Raw genomic sequence first — 23,710 nt, 5'->3', positions numbered from 1 at the left:
AGGATTTTTCTTGAATTATCAGAAGTTCTTATAAATATCACTCAGGGCAACATCTTATAACTAGTGTTGTGATGTTCATCGTTTCCCAGTGCTGCATCAGCATCATAGACACCTCTGCATGACTGCCAGTAAAGTTTTTAGACATAAGCGGTCATACTGATGCTCGTTATTATACAACGCTTGCACACTAGTGTAAATAAGGGATGAAATGTGTCCCGCGACAGCTTGTAGCCCCTTTTCATTCTTAGGACGCTTTCCTGCATGACACTAATATACAGCGACGAAAGTGACTTTAGGAGCATTCGGCACGTAGTAGATCAAGTCCAGGCACTGGACTTGAAAACATAGCGGGCCAACCAAAAATTTAAGATTTCTTTTAATTAAGCAGAAGTTTGAATTATTGAGAGCCTACTGTAATTATAATTAGTTTGTCTCTAATAAGGTCAGTATTTCAAAAGATGTATACAATGCTGAAGGAGAAACCATAGTTGCATACTAGTTAGAAACTGAATTGGGACCCCCTCTGCATGATTACCAGAATTAATATAATAAGCAGCAATGACAACATGAAATTTGCAATTATGAAATTCTGTTAAATGACATGGCATAATGACCAAGCACAGGGCTGTGAAAGAATTGTTAAATGTTAATGCTGCATAGATATGCAAAAATGTAGGAAAAAATTATGGTGTAACAAAGCTGGTTAAATTGGCTAGTTACCTTGGTATGTCAAAACATATTGAAATTTGACTTTATATGTAAAGTAACTTGCTGATGGATTTTATTTTTTCGTGGAATGTGTTGCAAAAAATTCTGGAATAATAGGGCAATACAGCAACCATATTTATAGTAGCTTGTTGTCATGCCGGTGAAGTCCTCTTCACAATGGTTGTACGGCATACAGAAATCCTCAGGAAACTTAGAACTCGGGAAACAGTGTAAGCAAAACTGTTTCATCCATGCCACCACTTCAACCTACCATCAAAACTTCAAATGTCCAATGAATGCGCAACAGGATGCTTTGCAGGAGGGTACTGAATTGGGCTGTTTTGTGCTTAACAATGCAGAACAAACAGCACAACAGGACACAGCAGAAGCAACAGACACAGCACCGACTAACAACCATTCATTTTTGCATTTTCACTTGCAATATAAAGATAAGACCAATTGTGCAGGAAAATGAAAACACCATTCTAGAACCGCAGCCGCTGGATGAAAAAGCGCATGGTACGGCCTGCCGCGTCGGGCGGCTTTCTATGGTAGAGTGCGTGTCGGCCCTAGTTGCAGTTGCAGCCGCTGCGGCGCGGCGAGTTGGGGACGGGGAAACGGGTGCCGGTGGCTCTGTTGGGGGGGCAGCAGCCGCAGCAAATTAGTTGGTGGTAGTCACAAAAGTGATCTCACTCAGTTGTTCTCTCATCTATCGCAGTCATGACATATCATGCATTCAGTTGAGTCCATTCGCGTAATCTGGTTAAATAGCCACTTAAATTTCTGTGTATGTGCCGAGCTCCTGGCATTTTTTTTTCCAGGACTAACATTTTGCTTTGTTTCTGAAAGAATATTCCACAATGCGTGTAGCAACATTACAGTAAAACCTCGTTAATTCGAACTCGGTTATTTCGAAATCCTGCATAATTCGAAGGGTTTCTGTGGTCCCGTATTTTGCAATGTAAATCTGAGTGGATAATTTGAAGCGGCGGTCAGCGCCAGCCCGTTTAATTCGAAAACTTTTGGGCGCCATGTGCCAATTCCCGATCCCGATTTCGCCGCAAATCCGTGGAAGCGACGGCCCTTAGGAGCCACAGGGCAATGCAGTGTAGCGATATTAATGAGTGACAGTTGAAGCAACCCAGCCTCGCTGCTGCTAGCACAAGAAAAGAAAACATGGTCTCGTGGTCAGCTAAAAACGTGCGCCTGTGTAAAAGAAGACGTGCTTCACTGCAACACAGCTGTGACACGCACGCAGCATGTCACATGCTTCTCGCAACGTCAGCGTGTCATGATTTACCCATTCTTTTTGGGAAAATAAAAGATAATAAAGGATGGTCTGATGGAATTCATGAGTATGCGAACCTCCGATTGGCGGTTGCTTCGGCCATTTCCGCACTTGCACTGCTGGCGGAGTTCTTGCCTGTAACGCCTACTTCGAAAACTCAGTGAAAACTTCAATGATCATGTTTTCCAGCCAGAACACATTGCGGATTCCGTCACACTGGCCATTATCATATTCTTTATTTTACCAGAAAGAATGGGCGAATGGTCGCATCATGACGCGCTGACGCTGCGAGGAGCAGGTGACATGCTGCCCGCGTGTCACCACTTTGCTGCAGTGAAGCACGCCATTTTTTCTGCAGGCATGCATTTCAGCTGACCACGAGACTTCTCTTTTTTTTTAAATTATTGTGCTGACACCAGCGAGGCCCGCCGTTTTCCCGGGTTCGCGGCAAAAAATGGGACCGCGTATTGCTGGAAAACAACCCTTGGAGCCGCAAACTAGGAGGCCAAACGACCACCTCGATTACTTTCAGTAATTCAAAGTTCCTTGCATCCCGCTTTTTTTATGTTTCGTTAATTCGAAAACCTGCTTAATTCGAAAGTTTTTCACTGTCCCAGTGACTTTGAATTAACGAGGTTTTACTGTATATGGCGCTGAATGTGTGAAAAAGTGGTTGTTATATTTATGTGCATGTAATGAATGCATCATTCATTATTTTAACATATTGATTTTCATGACATTTCTTCAGCACCTTTGAGTTTGCTTAGCTGAAAATGCTTGACAGGTATTTATTTGAAACATCTGACAACAAACGTTCATGTTCTTTATACACAGAAAGTGTATGTAAAAATATACGTTGAATCTTTTTCATGATGTCTGATGCATCATACTGTGCTGAAAAGTAATTCAGCTTTGAATGCTTGATACTAGCGGATTCTACAAATATAGTGGCGCACTCCTCGTACCTTTGTTGAAAAGGCCGCGGAAGTATATATTCATTAGAAGTGGCTTGCAAATTCCTTGACAGTTCTTAGCAGGGCAACGTCATCAAATTGATGTATATATAAGGCGAGTGACTAATATCTCGAAGAATGAAGCTGACAATAATAGGCCACAACTGAAGATTCCTTTAACTCAAGAAACAAAACCACGAAATGGCGGGGATCAACTCAAGATATATATATATATACATACTTGCCGCCGGCGCTTTACTTTCTTCACATTTATATCCCAATTATTACAAATAACACCCCCATACTTTCCTTCGCATTATTGTCTGTTGGTTCTCCTTAATATTGTGTCTAACAAAGAAAAAACGAGCCCTTAAAAAAGTCATATTTTCCTTCATTCAGAGCAAGGTTCTCGTTCTGGCAGACTTGGTGCCTTTAGGTAGTCAGCTATTGGTCAGCTGCCACCTCGTAAAAAGATCATGTGCTACGTGATGCCAAAAAGGCAGAAGAAAGAGTGTTCCACACTCGCCGCCATGGCTGCGATCAGCACTGACTAACACTCCTACGTTTAAATGCACATATCAAATCATCAAATCAAATCAAAATGAGTTTATTAAGACGTGTACACAAAAGATGCGTACAAAATATTTGGACCAATAGCCTACGTGGCTAGTAGCTGGTCCAATAGAGAAAATACATAAAAGTTGGCAACGCACATGATTGGTCATGAAAAATGATTGGTTTTATACATATGGAAGTTTCAGTGATGTACAATCTACGTACGGAAAGGTGATTACAATTCATTAGACAAGAAAAAGCGTTTGCAAGAAAGGTTGAAGTTACGCATAGTTTTTATTTCCAGAGGCACAGTGTTCCAGGTTACAGCTCCGAAGAATTCTAGCAATCGTTCGCCATAAACGTTGTTACAGGGAGGAAGATTTAAATTTAACTGACTTGTTTGTCTGGTGTTTGCACGCGGGAAGTTGAATATGGTGTTGGGTAGTGGACAGTTTGTGTACAGTATTTTGTGAACTAGGCAAGTTACCCTATAATTTCTTAGCACCGTAAATGAGAGAATATGAAGATCATTGAATAGGATGCCACAGGGGTAATGAACAGGGAAGAATGTTATTATCCTTAAAGCATGGTTTTGTAACTGGAGTATAGGTCTTAAATAAGTTTTGTATGTTACGGGGGGATGACCACCGCCGTAGCTCAGTGGTAGAGCTTTGAAGGTTGCAGGTTCGGTCCCTGCCAGCGGCAAGTTATCTTTTCGTCCCCTTTACTTTCTTGACATTTACATCCCAATTATTACAAATAACACCCCCTATACTTTCCTTCGCATTATTGTCTGTTAGTTCTCATTGATATTGTGTCTAACAAAGAAAAAAACGAGCCCTTAAAAAAGTCATATTTTCCTTGATTTCTTTTTTGTCTGATTTTTACTGCCATATTATATAAACATTTTTTTTGGCACCTTCCGTGTAAAAGAAAATTCATCGACGACCATATGCTTTGCATAAAAGGTCGAATTTTGATGTAATAAAGTTTCTGTATAATGAAGTAAATTGGCACTCTTACCTACTTTGCTATATCGAGGTTTAACTGCTGCTGTGCCAAAGGAATATCAACTGAAATGAAATTTTATAGTTCTTGCCTTTGTAAACTGTTAAAAATATAAATGTATGCCTCTGGGACCTGGTTTAGTACGTAACACTGATTCAGCTTGTATTTACACCCTTGTAGAAAGTTCGAAGAGAGATTGAGGACATCTGTCGAAGTCGACAGAACTTCCCACAAGAGGTTCTCCAGCGGGCTATTCTGGACCAAGCTGGCACTGACATTCTGAACCGCATAAGGTAACTGTTGCAATGTTTTATTTTCAACACTGACACAGGTTCGTGAAAATGTTTCTTAATGTTGTGTATATCTTGATGCATCTCTTGTAATGCTTGAAATGCAAGTCCAGGTAAGTTGGTTAAAGTTTTGCAAAGAGAGTGGAAGTGTGGGCACAGCCTCTGAAACGCAGTCGAACCCACTTATAGTAATATTCAAGTACCACAAAAATTCCATTGTTTTAACGATATGTAATTGCTATAACTAGATCGCTGTTATACTGTTGCAAGGCAGTAGTGGTGTATTCTCTTAGCACTTTCGTGACTGCACCTATTCCCATCCTTAGTATGTTAACGATGACTTCAAGTTCAAATTTTGGTACTCTCTAAGCACTTCCGGACAGCTAACGCCATTTAAAGGGTAAAAAAGGCAGTATTTTATCAGTTTTGCTTTTGAGTTTCTTTTTTCCACCACGGGGTAATATTTAAAGCTCCTTCGCAGTCGGGGAGGTGAGTGCTAGTGGTTTCGGTTATGGCATTGATGTCGCTCATGGCTGCTCCACAAAAATGGCGAATTTCCATGGATTCCGATGAATCTGAGCATCTATCTCTGCATGATGGTAGCAGCACAGACACTGAAGACGACTTCGATTTGTGAGACTTCAGTATGGATGGCGATAGTGCGCCAAACCACCCCGGAACATCAGATATTCACCAGTAAGTTTCACTCTCTCCTCGGGACGTTTTATCGCTGTCGCGCGTTGATGTAAACGTATCCGGTGCGTACTAAAGGTCAAAGCTCTCATCTGCAAGGTGTCAACTTTGTTTGGGCGGGAGCATTTCGCACCGGCTGCAGAGAGAGCGGAGTTCTCTCCGCAAAGACGGCATGGAGTGGACCTTGACCTAGTGCTCCGGAGTGCTGCACGCCGGCTTCTTCATGTTGTTTTTCACCAAAGAAGTCGTCAGATATGTAACCGCACAAATAAGTATGTGTGGATGCATATTTTCGAAAAGCCAATGCACAGTGAGCCAAACATTGTTTCACCGCATCGAGAAACTGCTTCGCGCGGTGGCATGATAGGCACTAGTGCTTATATTTTTGTATTTATGTAAGTAACCTTTGTACTTACAGAGCTTATATTTGCGGTATTATTCTATAAGGGCTTTGCGTGCAAAACATATATTTTGATTTCTTTTTATATTTACCTTGAGCGGAGTAGCATTGATGTTTTTGTAAATTTTTTCTTTTTGTTGCATTTTTCTTTGTTTTGATAATTTTTTTTATAATATTTGAAATAAATCTGTTGTTTGAAATTAGTACTGTTGGAAAGACCAATTCTTCCTCTGTCATTTGGTACTATATGCTTTTCGAACTATTTGAATCTAAATTGGTTGTCCATATCACTATTCACTTTGAATTCACATCAATCCTCAAATTTACTATTCACCCATCCCTACCCCAGCAACATTTGCGCGTGGCTGTTAGATGTGCTCTCAGCAGAGAGTTAAAAGCGCAGTGTGCCTATATTGGCCAGCCTCTGGGCTGCTATCATGTTTAGCAAATGGTGGCAGCCAGCTTTTCAAAACTGGAAGGTATCTCGGCTTGCCCAGCCTTTGCCCCCACTGAAGATCATCTCCCAACATAAGAAGGAAGGGTGCAGGAAGCGTGTGCACTCAGCCACACTAGCCAGGGCAGCAGATGCAACGTGCACACGTGCACGACCTTCCCCCTCTCCCTCTGCATTTCTTCAGCCTCCCTCTTATCTACCTTTACTGCACTCACAATAGGTGTCACCGCACTGTCCTACACCAACACAGTTCGTGTTTGTAGGGGTGGAAGGGAGAAGGTGAGTGAAGTTGGCGGTGCAGAGAAGGCTGGAAAACTGTAATGGCGCGGCATTTGTACTATGTAGACAGGTGCAGCGGCACACATTGTTCTCTTTTTTTCTCTCTCTCTCTTCCATCGTTTTGGGCGTCCCTTCTCTTTTCCATGCAGACACCCAGTGACCAGATTTATTTGTTAGAACCAATTATGTGACTTAGGAATGTTGTACTAAGTGGTTTATTTTATCATAAAAAACACACAAAAGTTCACCATGTAGCAGGTGCCCACTGTTATATCTGATATAATGTTAAAACCGGTGTCATCAAAAGTGGCTTCGACTGTAAGTTGAAACCTCATTGGTGCTATTGGTATAGAGAGGAATGTATCATCTGCTGTCTGTATTTCAATTTCACTTGCGTTTTTCTGCACAAGGCGTCAGTTATGTGGGGTCCCCCCCCCCCCCTGAACTCATGCACAGGAAAGCCGTGCCCCAACCCCCCTCCACCTGGAATGCATACCTTAGCAACCCGCCCCGCCACGGTGGTCTAGTGGTTATGGCGCTCGACTGCTGACCCGAAGGTCGCGGGATCGGATCCCGGCCACGGCGGCTGCATTTTCGATGGAGACGAAAATGTTTGAGGCCCGTGTACTTAGATGTAGGTGCACGTTAAAGAACCCCAGGTGGTCGAAATTTCCGGAGCCCTCCACTACGGCGTCTCTCATAATCATATCTTGGTTTTGGGACGTTAAACCCCAGCTATTATTATTATTATTACCTTAGTAGCCCTAATAAGCGGCGGAATTTTGTTGTTCTAGACATGTAGTATAACACTGTAATGAACCTTGCTCAAAAATATTGTGAGCTATTCCACTCTGTGAAGTTAGATGACTAGCAAAGCTGTTTAGCACACGACACAGAGGGGACACAAAACTTTAAAACAAAGGTACAAACTCGTTTATTGCCTTGAGCGGTGGTCATTATGATGAAAGGTATGCACACACAGTTATTGTCTTGGTCAGTAGTCATTAATTATCTTGATCGGTGGGTCATTATTTTTTGCTTGTGATGGCAGTGACGATGGCCGTGTGGTCGCTATGGTATGCGCTGGTCGACTTGGGTACAACATTGGACATGTTTTTTTCTTTTTCGTGGTGACCTGGTTTCACTGTCTAAAACTCCAAACGTGTTATTGCTTGGCAGGGGCCAGGTCTCACTGTATTGGAACCTTCTAAAATGTTTCTGAACGATTCATGCAAATTGCATGCTTGACATGCATAGTTAAGTGCAGTCCAAAACTTACATGAGCACCAGTGATCATGCTGGAATAAACAATAATGCATGCATAAAATCCAACACGTTTCACCGAAGATCAGTTTATTGTCAACCAGCCATCGTGCTTGCCACTGTCGCTGTGCTGTAAATGTCTTGTTTTGCTGGGCACGTGTTCGCCCTGTAAAGAGTTCAATCGTTTCCAGTTTGACTGCTGCGTTCCTTGCCATCACTACTATGTGACAGTGCTCATAGTTGTCCTTTTGTGCTTTAACAGTGTCTGCAAAACTGAAAGACTGAATTGTGGTATTACCTTTAGCTGGATAGCCTCTTCAGTATTCAAGGACTACAGATGTACCAATTTCAACTTTTAAATATTCTAATGTTTGGGTGCTGTAATGACATTTATTATTTTTTAAGCAAGAAGCATTCACATTCAAGCATGCCAGTTCACTTGTGTTGGCCCTGACACAACTGATTTGCTGTGGCTTACAGACATGGCAAGAACTTGGCTCTTGGCTCTGAGTCACTTTTGGATAGATACAAAGAAAACAAAAATATCTTGAGGTTGAGGTTTGCTGGTCAGTAATGCATGCTCCAGTAGTAAAGGAACAGTACTGGATATGGTCCCTGTCATACAGGATTTGAAAGTGCACGAGGGCCACCTTACTGCACTTTTGACAGAAATGCAACCTACTTGCCACATCAGCATACCTGCCAAGTCTCCCGGATTACCCGGGAGACTCCCGGATTTTGAACGTTTCTCCCGGTTGTACGGGTCATAGGAAAATCTCCCGGAAATCCAGTTTTGCCCCGCGCATCCAGTGTTTTGTCTGGCCACGTAGTAGAAAGGACGAAAGGATTCTTCTTCTTCTTTTTTTTAACGATGGTAGAAAGGTTCAACTCAGTTGCATTGCGCATAAAATAGCTGTGCACTTTGTGCCGCAGTGCTGCCAACGCAAACGTGTCATAGCGCTGCAGCCACGTCTTGCCTGTGATGTGTACATATAAGTACATAAAAAAGGTGCGCTCTGTTTTCGCTAGGAGAGAGCGCTCGCAAAAATTATGGCGCCAACACAAGCTCGTGATGCTGGTGGCTGTTGTTTGACGTCGTGACGCGAGGTGGGACGTTCCGCGTACAGATGCGCAACACGCAATTTAAAAATTGATCCTAAGTGTGTTATAGGTTATATCAGCCGTTAATATTTCTTAGATGATGCGGTTTTGTATACACAAATCTATCCCACAAGTTATCTCGCCTTCAGAATTTTGTCACTACTGCTTTAAGTGGAGAGCCCAACACTTAAAAGGGTAGCCGTTACCGATGTCTGTCGAGATAGCGCGTTCGCCAGCGCTCGCGACAGTCCCCGTCTCAATGGCACCCCTTATGGTCCCTTGCCCGACGAAATAACTGGTAAGCAAGCGACGACAGGCCTCGCACGCGGAGCGATGTTATCGCATGTGCCCTTCGCGCGACGGTGACGGTCGGGTCGTTTCATCTCTGCTTCAACCGCGTTCATCCCTAGCGCTAGCGCGCTTTTACTCGCACGTGAAACAGACGATGCGTAAGCGATGTTATCGGTTTGGACTTTGTACAGATTAGCGGCGACCGCAAAATCCTGCTGACAGTAGGCAGTTTTAGAATAGCATACGCTAAGTTAGTGTTAGCGTTTGCGGCCCGCTATTTCCGTCACTTAACGGGAGCCCGGAAGCGGTTAGCGCATGACGCATGCGCAGTTGCGCAAGAAGCCAACGCACTGCTTCGCGCACGCTATTCTAAAACTGCCTAATGTCCGTATAATTGCTATCGCAGTATCCTAGTTTCGGTTTGAGAGAGCTCCAAAAACGACAAGCCGCCAGGTGCAACTATCACCACCTAGCGTGTGCAACGCTCGACAACGTCAGCACACAGAACTGTGACGCACTTCCGCGCGGTCCGCAGCCCAGACAGCGCAGAACAGGAAACGGGAAAGCAGTGTCGCCAAACAAAAAACATAAAAGTAGCCACCAAAAAGTATTCTGCTGACGCAAGCGCGGCAAAAGAGAAATGGCGACTATGACGTCATCATAACTTGTACCAGTGGCAGCGTGGTGACATGGGTGAAGTAGGGGGGTCACCTTCGAGTCACTTTCAAGGGTGTCATTGTTGTAAGGTGGGGCATATAGCGCTGGATCGTGCACGCGAACGTCAAAATTCATATAAAATACCTTCCAAGCTGGATTCACTGCTGATATTCCGCAGGTGATATACGCATGTTCACGTGAATTGATCCCGCTGGCTATTTCGGTCGCGAAATTTTGTGTCAGCACCCGTTTAAAGGGGTACTGACATGAATATTTTCAGTTGTCGTTTTCTTGTGTCAAATGAAAGTTGAAGCCCTCAAGAGCCTAGAAAAGGTAATGCTAAGCATGAGTGCGCCCTGAAAAAGTAATTACAGTATGTTTTTAAAATCTAGTTTCGGTTCGTACTGTACCCTGACGTCGCAACACTGTATGAGCTTCTCGTCACGTGCTCGTACAATATATAGTGACGTTTCCACGGCCGCTCCGCACCGTGGCTACCGTGGCTCCGTTGGTGACGCACAAGCGGCCATTTTGGAAGTTTTGATGACGCACAAGCGGCCATCTTGGTAGTTTTGGTGCCTAACGTCATCACAACTAGCCAGACTGCTGCGTGCAGTCACCAGAATTTGTACTGTAGCCCGACGTCAAGCTAGTGTCAATGTCAGTAGGTGCGCCATGGAAAAATTGACTTCAATATCAAATTAAATATCTTATCAGCATTTGCTGAGCTTCACACTTGCTCAGAGCCGTCTCTGCATACAGGAGATTTGTATGGCAGAGTAAACTCGCCTTGGAAGAAAGGTGTCAGTACCCCTTTAAAGTGGGCTCTGGACATCGGGACACTCCTTCTGGATCCATGCATGCTGTTAAGTGCCATCCTTTCTTTGTGCAAAAAAGTAGGAACATCATCATGAGGGTGTCTTCAATAGTAAAAACAATGCCCAGAAAATTTTATGCAGTCTTCTCAGATTGAAATTTTTGCTTGAGCTTTGCTTTGATGTGCCTTGCCTCAGACACTGCAGTATTACGTAGAGTTTTCTGGAATGACATACAAATGTGAAATGCATTAGGAAAGTGTTTCTTGTACTGTAAAAGTTCTGGGATCACCAGACTTGTAGAAAATGAGGGCTCTCCACTAGAAAAGGAACATCAATAAGAGAGCTTGGTCCTGTGAGATATTCTCCAGAAAAATATGCATCAACATGTGCTATGGGGTCGTAGTAGAAGGCTAGGATTCTTCCCCCCCCCCCCTTTTGTAGTCTCTTTCTTACTAGCTAGCCGAATTCTCAACTTTGATACTGACTATTTACTTGCTAATTATAATGTCAAAACTAGGCTTTGTCAGAAAAAAAGATTTTTTTTTTCTTGATCTGATGAGTTCTCATTATATCAAATAAAGCTAGCACTTATGCCATTTCTTTACTATTGACTTAAATCTCTGGCTGTTGGCTTTGCTACTTTGCTGGTTGTTTTAACTTAACCTCTTTTTGTCTTTTTTTTTTGCTTATTTCATCGTTCCAGTGAAATTAACCTGACAATAGCAGCTCATGTCTCTGACCGTATATTAGACGAAGTGATTGAGAGCTTACCACGGAGTCACCGTGACTTGGTAAGTCATATTTTGATTATTGCGTGACTGAAACTTGTCAAATGGTTGTATTTACTATCGACTAAATACCTTCTTTATAGCCGTGCTACCGTACAGTGCCAAAATGTACCAAAGTGTCCAGTTACGAAAATGTTTGTATAAAAAACACCACAACTACGTAGTCCAGCACTTGTCTTCAGTGGCCCTTCATCTAGCTAGGGGGCATGAGAAGTGGCTGGGCTTGTGAACAGCGTGACCATAGCACAGGATCTAGAAGGAACACACACAATATGGGATGTTGAAAATTCGTGAGTGAGTTGATGTAAAGCTGGAATTGCGCTCATGAATATTCAATGCACCATAACAATTATTTAAATAGGTTTAGAACATCCATTCGTGTTCTACTACATACAGTTCGTATTTCAGTTTGTATGCTGGTTTACTTTGTAACTCTCAGAGTTTAGGAAAAGTATTGCTCCCAAAAGACACCTGAAATAATCAATATGTTAAAAATTACATAATGTACTAAAATGAAAGAAGGGGAACTTTTTGGAGGGGCTTGTTTGTTTGTTAGACACAACCATATGAATCCAACAAACAATTAGGCCAAGGAAAGCCTACGGGACGTTAATTATTGTCTTAATAATTGTGATGTAAGTTGAAGTTAATTAAAGTGGACAAAAAAACACCCTTTTCATCGGTGGGATCCGAAACCACAACATTTGAATTACACGTCCGATGCTCTACCAATTTAGCTACGATGTGCAAAGATCACGTGCCATGCGACGTCTTCTAGCAAAAAGATTGTTCCATACTCGTCGTCTTGGCTACAAGTAGCACTGTCTAATACTCCCAGGGATTACACATATAGAAATACCCGACGAAGTTCACGGAAAAGAGCCTTCCGTCTTAGCTCACTTGGTAGAGCATCGGATGTGTCATTTGAATGTTGTGGATTTGAATCCCACCTACGGAAAGGGTGTTTTTTTGTCCACTTCAATCCATTTCAATTTATGTAATAATTACTGCACTACAGTTAAAGACAACTATTGTCTTGTGGATTCAATACATTGTACTAGAAAGATAATTGCATTCATGAAAGCAACTTTTAATACACATAAATTCTGCAAGTTTCATTAACAGCAATCAAGAATTTTAAAAATGTTTTAAGATGACATGTCCTTCCTTAAGCTGATTATAATGCATAATAGTAGTCTGATGATTATGCCATCAGGACCTTGGATGCAATATAAAGGCGACTGCTCGGTAGGTTTAGTGACACCGTCAGAACGTATAGTGATAACTGGTTCTTCCTCAAACACTCTACATGAATGCTTTTGACATCAAGCCAGTGTTCTATAAGAAAATTTAATTTTTCTTCTATTATACTGTGCAGATATCAACCAAATTTGTTAAGAAGCTTCTCTGTCAGTTCGGGAATTCAAAACAACATATTTTAGCAGTGTATTTATGGTGTAAATCACTATTTTCGTCTACCATCCCCCTTCTAAGCAATGTTGCTATTATAGTTTCTAATAATATCAATAATATATAATACTCTCTGTAACATTCACCTGCACACTATCGTATGCCAATATGAATGAGTAGAAGCTGATGATAATATAGTTGGATGTTTAAGTATGAAGTATCATAGATAACACTCAAATGCATCTCTGTGACTTGTCCGTACGCTTTTAATAGATATGGTTGCTACTTTTGCCAGCCCTAGTGATCATTTGTCCATTTGTATTCGTCAATTCTAGGTAAAATGCATTGAAGTCGTATCATGTCGTACGTGCGATGTCCATAATTTTTGCTGTTAATTTTGTCTTTGACAGTGAATAGTTTCTTAAGGGCAGCTCTTATATACAATGGTGGTATGGGTTGACCAAACAAAGCACTTAATGTGCTCCATTTTATCTAAAATTTGGTTGTTTATGGACCTGTTAAACCCAAAGACGTTGAATTTAAGCGCAGGGACACTAAAGGCAAATAACAATTTTTGTCAGAGTGAAAGCTCAGCAGTGCCCTACTTACCGAGAAATTAAGCTAAAGGTATCACACGATGAGCGCCACAAGCGGCACATTTTGGAAATGATCCCAATGACGTGAGAGAATTCGACTACAATTAATCACTCGTAATCAAACTAACTGCAATAAAAAAAGAACCTTCCGTGCATCAAGAGACGTAATAAAATGCTGCTTGTTTGTTTCTGTTTGAATCATGGAAAAAAGAACCTCTTTGGTGTTGGCATGGGGAACAGCGCACATGGTTCAAAGGTTCCGTTTTCCCCGAACTGCGCTTCACCCGGCACCCTGCTTCACTCACGTGGTCGCGTCTCAGTGGTAGTTTCGGTATCACGTACTGCGGCGTGTGTTTCACACGCTCGTGAAAGTCGCTCTGACAGAAAGTTTGACAAAATGCCGCATGCAAGTGATCTTGCCGGATGCCCGAATGGCGCACGCCGCCAGTGCACGCCACCGGGCAGTAAACGCGGGCAACGTTGGGCACAGCAGCAGTGACGTGAGAAACACCGCTTTCAGGTGGGTGATTTGAAGTGCACTAATGCGATGCAGACCTCTAAAACCTGATTTTATTTCAAAATAAGCACTTCCTTGGCACAAAAGTAGCACTATGTATGAGGTTTCTGGATCGTAATTTCAACAATCAACGTCGACTTAATATTTGCCTTTAGTGTCCCTTTAAGCGCATTCAAAAGCAGCGATCTTGGTGAATGCGGCAGCACTCATCTCTCACACCCAATTATGAATGTGCAGTCTTTCTCGGGATGCACAACTCTTGGTACAAGGGAATGGTGCCAACTTGTCTTGATCACTAATTCCTTGGGATAAAGGGTCTCAAATGTTAAGGAACGTAGCATTTTTGCATGTCTCTAAGCCTAACTGGCCTTCTTTCGATCAAAACATTGTGTAAAAAAAGGCACATTCAAGTGTTAAAAAAAAAAAGATTGTCTCAAGACAAGTGAGATCATGTGATTATGTAATATCATTTTATATACAATCCAAAAAAAGCAAAACTATTACACTGTTTTTGTTTGAAATTGACTTTTCAGTCACTTTGGCATTGTAGGTATAGAAACAGGAATTTTACACTGTATAAAACTCTTGCAAACTACTTAACATTCTGATGCAAGAGCAGCAGCTCTGCCACCATAGCTTCAAGAGCATTGCCACAGAAACTTGTCTAAGAGTATGTGATGGTTGTGCGCCAGGTAACAATAAAGTATGGTACTGTCTGTGTGCCATACTCTACTTTTCAATACAGAACATTTGAAAAAAATGTGCAAGAAACTGCTGATGGCCCTTCCATAAGGCATGAAGCTTGTCCTCGTGCAAAATGCATGGGTGTTCGCTTTCAGAGAATGTCCATATGAAATGAATTGCAGAAGGGCAAACAAATAACCCAATTTTTAACACGAATTATGTCGGGGTCCACCAAGACTTTAGTGGCGTATTTCCATCACAAATATGACGTTGATAAAATGGAGACTAATGGATGAGAAAGAAAAGCTGTAAGAAAAAGCTTCCCCTCTAAACCTACATCTACCTACGTCTCCTTGGCCACGACGATAAGTGCCCAGCGCTCTGTTGACAAAGCTACCGAGGCAAATGCACGCCACTCCACAAACACGCCTTGTATCTCTCACGTATTCTCTCTCGCACGGTGCTCTCTATTGCTGGGGCTATTTGGAGCGGGGTGGTGCTGCCGTCTGTGAGTGGGAAAGTGAAGTAATGCGGTATGACACTTACTAGCGCCGATGGAGAACGATTCGGCGACAACACAGTTAAAGCATGGCCTCTGAGATTGCGCGCCGGCGCGCAGTCTCGAAGACCATGGTTAAAGCGTCTAGATGCCAGGGAAAACACTGGCTGTGCTAGCATCAGGGAGTTGCCCTAGACGCAGTTATGTTCTTTCCCTTTCGCTTCGTGTTAGCGTGTGACTGCTCATTGGCAGAGTAGTGCAGCTTCTACATGCACCAATGGTGTTTCGCCGCCGACTGCTTCGAGTGCAATAGCACTGAATAATAAAACTGCTGCAGTAAGCGCTGCAGAAAGGCAGCGATGTCGACTGGCGAATGTTGTGCCTTGGTGGAGTGAGGCAGAGGCCAGCAGGACATGGAACGCCTGCACGCGTTCGCGGCTTAACCTACGAGCCTCTCCCGTGTTGCTGAAGCGCAGTGTGGTAGTATATGCATGTGCACAGGTGTAGGTTACCCTATTACTCGGGAGCGCACACCATGCCGTTTCTCTCCTTAATTGACAACACTTTGAAGAAGTGCATGTCGAGTACCATTGTTGATTATGTGCTTGTTGATGTCATCTTTGCACGGGATTCACGATACTGCAGCACGCGCTCCTTTCTTTCTGTTTTATGTAACCGCCCCCTTACACGTGTTACTACTGCCTTGCGCAAACCACGTCATAATGTCTGGGAACGTTTTAGATTATTTTAGGATCATCTGTTAGGCTTGAGCACGGAAACGCGGACAGCTGAGTCTATTCTGGAACTAATGTGGCCACCAGCAATAAGGCTGGGATGTTCGATGTCACATATATAAATGCCGACGTGCCTTACCGCAGATCAGATTATCGACGGCCGATGCTCTGTTCGCCGGCATCAGTGTAAGCGTGTAACGCTTGTATAGTTTGACTTCTCGTTTACCGGGCACAGGTTCACCCAAATAAAAAGTTTAGTCTTGAACAAGCTGACTACTGCCTTCGTCCACATCACGACCCCGTGAACATACGCTGCATCCAGGCATATGTTGAAAACTTCAGCTACCACAGCGGTTAAATGATGATCATGGGCGTCAGTCGTCGCTTGGAGATATGCCACTAGGCATCAATGTGCGTGCATCCACGTCAAACGGTGCTATAGCTGCCAAACACCGATAGACATTGTACAAGCTCTCATATATCACTACACAATAAGCACTATTTCTGTGAAGACACATTTCACTTTCATGTTATACCGATTCTTATGACGGAGGAATCACCCATGTTTTTGCAGTAGGGCTGGATCATAAATAGCCAGAAAAAGGACTTTGATCACAGCACGTGGGCTACAGGGCATCGTGATGCTGTTGCAGAGAAATGGTTGTGTGCTTAGCTCGACGACAGGGGTTTTATTCTTAGCTGCGGGAGCCACATTTTTATGGAGGTAAAATTCAAGAACACCCGTGCACCCGTGTTTAGGTATACGTTAAAAAACCCTAGCTTGTTGGAACTAATCCAGATTCCCACGATGGCATGTCTCATAATCATATCATGCTTTTGGCATGTGAAACTTCATCACTTATTATTGGAAAGGGTTGAGTGGCAGGAAGACCACTCTTTGTTTCTTTTTGCACATGAGTCTTCTGAATGGATCCTTCCTTTTCATGAATCTTCCATCTTGTGTGCTTGCCCAGAACTGACCTGACATATTTTTTCTATAAAAGCAATATAGTACACGGGATATCTATGTGACATAATATTGCCAGAAAAGGAATTGCTTCTACTTCAGATACCTCCTTAGCCATAAACTTGCATCCGTGGAAAGGCTAGTCAAATGTATTATTTTCTTGCATGGTCTAGCTAAGTTTCAGTACTTTCGTGATCTGTTCAACAATGATGATATACAGCTGATTGGCTATTTCACTGATGGTATAGGCCACATGTGCTGCAGTTTATGCTGAAACAGATGTTATCAAACTGGTTTTCTGTAAACATTATTTATGCTTTTTCTCATGTTAATTCTCCTTTTTGTTTTTCACGGCATAAAACAAAATCTGTACTCTTGCTTAATGCAACAAGTGTTACGTGGGCACACAGCTGAGGTAGGCTGCGTCGCAAGGTATAAAACAGTGCAATCTTTTCACGTGACGTGACAGACTGAAAACCGTAACTATCAGGTAAAACGTTTGTGCTGTTTTATGCCTTGCTGAATAAACCAACTAACCCAGCAACACATTTTGTTAAGCTGTTCAGCGGTCTCTTTTTTTCCTTCATTGCCTTTCTGAAACTGTTGTGTGAGTGAGCAAGCACTCTGGAATAACAGCTGGGAACTCACATTGTTGAACTGCAGGTGGACAAACTCAATCGTCAGCGCAGCTCAACACCAGATGTCCTTCGAAGTGGTTTACGGCCAGACAGTCACAGTGGGGACACACACTGTGATCAAGATAGTGTTAGTGAAAGCTCAGACTCACCACTGGTAAGTTGACATGTAGACCCACCACTGAGTACATTTTTAAAAAGTTTTCTTTGAGGCAGAGTGTGAGCAATGAGATGCCCGCCCCTCTTTGTGCTTTGTTATGGTGGCCTACTTTGGGTGCATTCAGCATGAGGCCCTTGATGGATGCGCCTTTGGTGGCTTGTCTTTAAAGGTGGACCAAAGGGATTTGCCCAGGTCTGGCCGCTTTGGTGGCGGAGCTTCTTGACCACAGGTGCTTTATTTCTTCTTCTCTCTTTCTTTCCCGCTTGCCATGTCTTCCTCCGTTTTCTAAATAACAAATGAAAATCACTCACAAGCTTACCGGTGTTTATGACTCTTTCATTCACATACTCTTGGTGTCCTCTGCCCCTTAATTTTTCACTTCACATAATACACTGCTTTTAGACCTGCTTGTCATCATTTGTGCTGCGATAACTATCTGTTTACTTGTTATGTTTCTGGTATGAAGCGTGTGCCAAGTTGCTTTCACTTGAGTGCTAAACAGCCAGCTTACTGCAGTTTAGTAGGTGCAACGCTTATTTAAACTGTATGTATGGGATGTATGTCAGCAGCTTTGTGGCTACCGGCGTAAAGGGCCCCTAAACCATCTCGAGATCAATGATTCGTTATGTAGTGGCAGTTGTATAGGAGTCTACAATAAATATGAAACCACAAGAATTTTTTTTAATGATTTTGTAATGGTGTGTAATGATTGACAACGCAGCCACCACTAGTTTCTTGCTTTCCTTTTCCACTCGCACCCTGGCAGGTCTCTCCTCCTATCAGCTATTTCCCTCAAATTCATGTGGACCCTACATTACTACCAGCATCGCATTTGTGCTTTTTTTTTTCCTCTTTTCCAAACACTGCACTTCCGGTTACAACGGCTCTGCGCTTTTGGTTTGCCCAATGTTGCTGTCTTGCCTTCCCGGCTCGTGCTTCAAACATGCTTTGGCAGCACACTAGCCTTCGATGTGATAGAATGTCTCCCATGCAAGAGGGGCAGACGCAGGTTGACCTAATTTTTAGGTCTGGCAGTCCCATGCCAGCAATTTCGCACAGTGTGGGTGCCCTCCCAAGTGACTAGGAACATTGTTCTGCCGAGCACCTGGCTGGAAGTATGCCTGTACCTATTTTGCCACTAGGTAAAGTAGGTACAGGCACGCTTGCCGGTAGCAAGTGTGCGACCAATGCACAGAGTCATGGAGACTTGCTAGTAGACTAACCAGAAGTCATAGGTTCTTGTTGAACCAATCAATGTCTGCCCCAGATGATGCCCCCAGATGTACCAGCTAATGTCACAAAGAGCGATGGGGGCACCGGAAAGGCCTGGAGAGCACAAGATTGCTCTTTGATTTATGGAGCTTTTATGGCACGTAGCACTGCTGCATTTGGCATAGGTGATCGTGACTGCATTCTGAACTCAATGCACATGTTTACCCGAAATATGTAAAGAAATGTTGGGGGAGATTTAGGGGCCCTTTAGCCTTGACGAGAACAATTCTGATATGTTCTTGCTGTTAATTATAGCACGGACATCACATGCAGTGTGCAGTTTCAATAAGACGATTCTGAGGCTCTCTACACAGAACAAGTGCTACTACAGACTCTGTGTCAGAGATCTTCTAGCATTCATGGTTCTGTGATTAAGAAAGTGCAACTTACCATCACTCTCAGTATTGAGAGCTTTAAAACAGTATTGTGCTGAAAGGCAGATCTGGTTATAAATTGGGGCTTCAAAACAAGCCTCACGTAGGCAAACGTTATATACACCATTAAGGTAATATGCAACATTTTTGCAATTTTTCCATTTACTCTTATAAGCATCTAGTTAAACAGTAAGAGTGTGGGCTCAATTTTATATTTTCTTATGCTCTAGCTAATCAGTAATCCTTTATTGCTTCATTCTTGTTCTTGTTGTACTTGTTGTAATGTAGTACTGACAAATATTTGTGCTGTTTATATGTGAACTAACCTTCCAGAGCGGCTGTGTTTCACAAGTAATTTTATGCGCTTTTAATAGTTTAGATTATGTTAGGAAAAATTTCTTCCCTTAGTGGTCTAGAAAATCAGCTATTCATTTCGGTTTCTCACCTGAATCAGCTGTAGGTCTGAATTGTGCTTGTGCAGTGAGGATTATCTCTTTAATGCTGCGTGTGTAACCCTGTGTGATGCAGGGCTGTTCTGTGCGAGTTTGTTTGTTTATGCAGCTGAGGTTGAGCCTTGATGGGAAGAACAATCCGAGCCATTTGGTGGCAGTGCACGTTAGATTCTATGTATATGGAGAAGAAAAAACGATAAAAATAGACAAGCACATCCAGAAATTGTAAAAATGCAATTTCATGCTTCCAATGTATGAAGAGTGGGGGAAAAAAAGAGATTAAATTTGTCTCTATAAGTTTATGGTAGCTTTTTGCTGGGTGGCAACGGTTCGAATTCAGCCAGACTGAATAAAGCTGTGATGATGGGTGAGCACAAATAGCATGGGCGAGCACATCCCAAAGGGCCCGAACGTGATTTGTCTGGCCTTATGAACAATTCTCCTAATCAGGCTTTCCCCTGTTTAGCCTTTTGTGTTAGGTCTCTTAGTCTCTTAGTCGCTCTCAGATCAACACTAGACTTGGTAATAGACTTGGTGGTATTGGTGGTAATAGACTTGATGGTATTGCTGCGCCAGTTGAACCAAAGTGCTATGTTTGAGACCTTCTGTGCTAAAATGCACCAAAACCGTAAAAATGGCTTGAATTGCACCTAAGATATCCCAAACATGAAGTGTCATCGCCAAGTCTTCATGTTTAGGCCAGATTTAGGGGGAATTGGCAACTAGGTTAATAGCCTCGGTTTTTTGTTAAAGAGGCCCTGCAATTTTTTTTTAACATAGCCAGAAAACACTACTGATTTTTAGTTTAGTTTGCTGTGTTTAGTTTAGTTTAGTTCCCTGATGCGGTGAAAAATTGCTTGCTTTCCACTTGGCAAACTACACAGCAGGGTTTACTGACTACACAGCGGGTGGGACGAACACAAGTATTGGTTTGTATCATGATCACAAAAACATCCTCAATGATACTCCTGTTCTGTTGTTTGTTTCGAGTTAAATAAATAATAAACATTAGGGGTGTGCTAATATTGAAATTTTCTACTTCGAATTGAATATGAATATGGCAAAAAACTGTCTTTAAATCATCAGCAGCAGCAGCAAGCTATCCTATGTCCACTGCAGGATGAAAGCCTCTGCCAATGATCCCAAACCCACCCTGTCCTGTGCCAGCGGATTCTATTTTGTGCCTCCAAATTTCTTAATTTCATCTTTCCGGCCTAAACCTTTGTATTCCTTGGCCATGCATGCATACTTAATATGTTGCAAAACGAGAGGTGACAATAGCTTTCATTACTCTTTTAAAATAAACTAATGAAATTGCATGTCACTAGGCTGCAGCACATGGAAGATAATTTTGAAAATGCACTAATTACAAATTATCATACAGAAAAATTAACTACAGGACATGTTTAGGAAATAGTCCTGACGGTTATTTTAGCACGAAAGCTCAACTACTCCATGTCTCCCAAAGTCATTCATCGTGTCCCAATGACCTTGAGCCACTGGAGCGCAAGCACAATGTAAGTGAAGGCGTAAGCCAGAGAAATAGGAGAATGTTTTTGGCTCTCGGCCTGCTCAGAAACTACAGCCGCATCTGCTGCTCTTTGCCCCTGCATCTCTCTCGCTCCAAGTCACGTCAAGTGATCCGCTGTGGAGAGTTGTCGCAGTCATCAATTGTACTACACAAGTGCTCTTTCAAACACTACATACCTCAGTCGGTCGCTTGTTTCATACTGAGCCTGCTACAACAGTACTTACCAAAACTACCGGCATCTCCAAAACCACCGGCATGCTTGCCAGTGCATGCTAGCTCTCTTCTGTGTGCCTAGTGAGCTAGACACTTAGGCAGACATTGCTTGGTATTTAGCAAATTGAAAGCACTTCAATGTGTGCACTCTGAATTTGGCTACTATTTGTCGGTCAAGCTGACGCAGAAAAAAAGCTGGTGCTCACCAGGTACTCTCATAGCTCGGCCAGACTTAAGCATGACAGCTGCACATAGCTTCTACTGCATCATGCACGTAGTGTCATAATAGTTCACTATAGTCATGTAGGTACCACTGTCACCACAGGGTGCTGCCACATGCTGGCGCCGAACTTATCTGAACCGGAAGTAGCATCCAACACTTTCAAAGAAAGAAAAGGAAAAGGCTCAGGTCCATTACAAGTGTTGACACGACTTTCCCCTTTGCCATCCCCTTCTGTGTAGCTTCCAGTGTGCTTTTCACGACAAAAGAGGAAAAGTTCTCAGAATATGTGATAACTACCTGTAATTTTTCTTATATAAAATATTTTTGTAGCAGGAGATTTGTGAGACAGTAAAATCTGATAGTGAGGTCACTCTGTGAGTACTTGGAAAGGTGTTCCAGGGCCCCTTTAAGTCCATACTCAGAATACGAGGAGTTGTTGCAGTCACCTAGAATCACATCTTATAACCTGGGTTCCATTTCATTCATGTGCGATAGTTTACGGCCGTATTAGTGCACTTATGTGCATACTTCATTGATGACTTGCGAATTGCATATCTTCATTGAGATAAGCATGCCATGTTACAAGTGCCAGCTCTTGTCCCTCGCTTTTATCCTTTGTGTGATTTCATGCTGTGAAACAAGATGGAGCACCAACTAGCCCTGTCCTGTACTTTGCTACCACCAGGTCCACAAGACCAAATTCCCTCTGCTTTCTTACTCGCTCAGCATCGGAAAACACCATAGTTCTCTTAAATTACCTGTCACGTGACAACTGTTAATAATCACTTAAATCATGCAGTGTGTCTATTTTTTTAATGTGCATTTGCTTCACAGTAGGGAGCCCAATTACACTTAAAATAAGAAAACTGCAAGGACCTACGAGAAAAAACCATCACATGCAAGGAGATTAAAACATTTTTTAAGCTTTTTTGGTAACAGCACACAAATTGTGTTTGAGGCTCAGGACATTCAGTTTAGATTTCTGAAAGGTCCATGTTCTATGAAGGTTGCTTTCCCTCTTTCTTTCTTTTTTTCCGTTAAATGCCCTCTAGTAGAGGCCTCACCACAAATTTTTTAAATGTTTAATTTTGAGATGAAAGTGAAAAAGAATTATGCACATCAACATCTTTATGCCGATCAGGCCTGATACACATGAAATAACCTGTGCTGGAAAGCTGATTGGGTTGATAATGTACCATGAAGGACTATTTTTACTGTGGATATGGTAACAGAGGTGCTGACGATACTGATAAGAGGCACGTATGTCAAAGTTCTTCACTCTAGCCGCATCCTTGAGTGAATCACACTTTTGTAAATTAACAAAATTACCATTTTTTGACAAATCATGGTTTGAATCCTTGTTAGAATGCCTGCTGCATGCAAAGGAACCATCTAGCTACATGTGACCGGAGTAGCAGGTTTGCTGCTTCCAGCATCACATGGTCTCTACCGATCAGCAGTACACAGAAATTTTTATACATCAGAGCTGCGCTAAAATGCCCAGCTGAGTATATAACGGAGAGGGGGAAAATGTGCCATTGTGTGTGCTTGGTGTCTTATCAGAATTTCAGTGTAAAACTGGTGGGCAGAAATGGAAATTTAGCTTGAAATAATCGCCTTGCTCCTTTATGTATTACAATACCAAGCATTTTTCTTAATTTGAATGTCTGGCACCAGTATGCTGTTAGAAAAAAAAGAAAATTCATGGGCCATTCCACTCTGTGAAAGTGGATGACCAGCAAAGCTGTGTAGTACACGACACAGTGTGTTCTTTGTAGTGTTACCCTACCATAAGCGCATCGCCAAGCCACCATGAACCAACTAGCCCCTTTCGTCACGTTACTAACACTGAAGACTACCTTGCTTCTCCGCAAGAAAAGCAAAAAGATTATGATCA

The 23,710-nt window shown here is 42.6% G+C and overlaps 1 protein-coding gene across 5 annotated transcripts in view; it reads left to right on the top strand.

Moving 5' to 3' along the window:
* LOC119374584 (F-actin-uncapping protein LRRC16A) overlaps window positions 1-23,710 on the top strand; it is a 127,994-nt gene that overhangs the window by 69,974 nt on the left and 34,310 nt on the right. For all 5 annotated transcript variants that reach the window (XM_037644777.2, XM_037644750.2, XM_037644773.2 and 2 more), the window contains 3 exons: window positions 4,693-4,805; window positions 11,462-11,549; window positions 17,617-17,745. In XM_037644777.2, coding sequence (XP_037500705.1) covers window positions 4,693-4,805; window positions 11,462-11,549; window positions 17,617-17,745 — 330 coding nt within the window. The remainder of the gene's footprint in view (window positions 1-4,692; window positions 4,806-11,461; window positions 11,550-17,616; window positions 17,746-23,710) is intronic.

Source organism: Rhipicephalus sanguineus, chromosome 1 (assembly GCF_013339695.2).
Source record: "Rhipicephalus sanguineus isolate Rsan-2018 chromosome 1, BIME_Rsan_1.4, whole genome shotgun sequence".
In the NCBI taxonomy this organism is placed as follows: domain Eukaryota; kingdom Metazoa; phylum Arthropoda; class Arachnida; order Ixodida; family Ixodidae; genus Rhipicephalus; species Rhipicephalus sanguineus.
The sequence above is the reverse complement of the archived record's forward strand: the minus strand, read 5'-3'. Positions and strand labels throughout refer to the sequence as shown.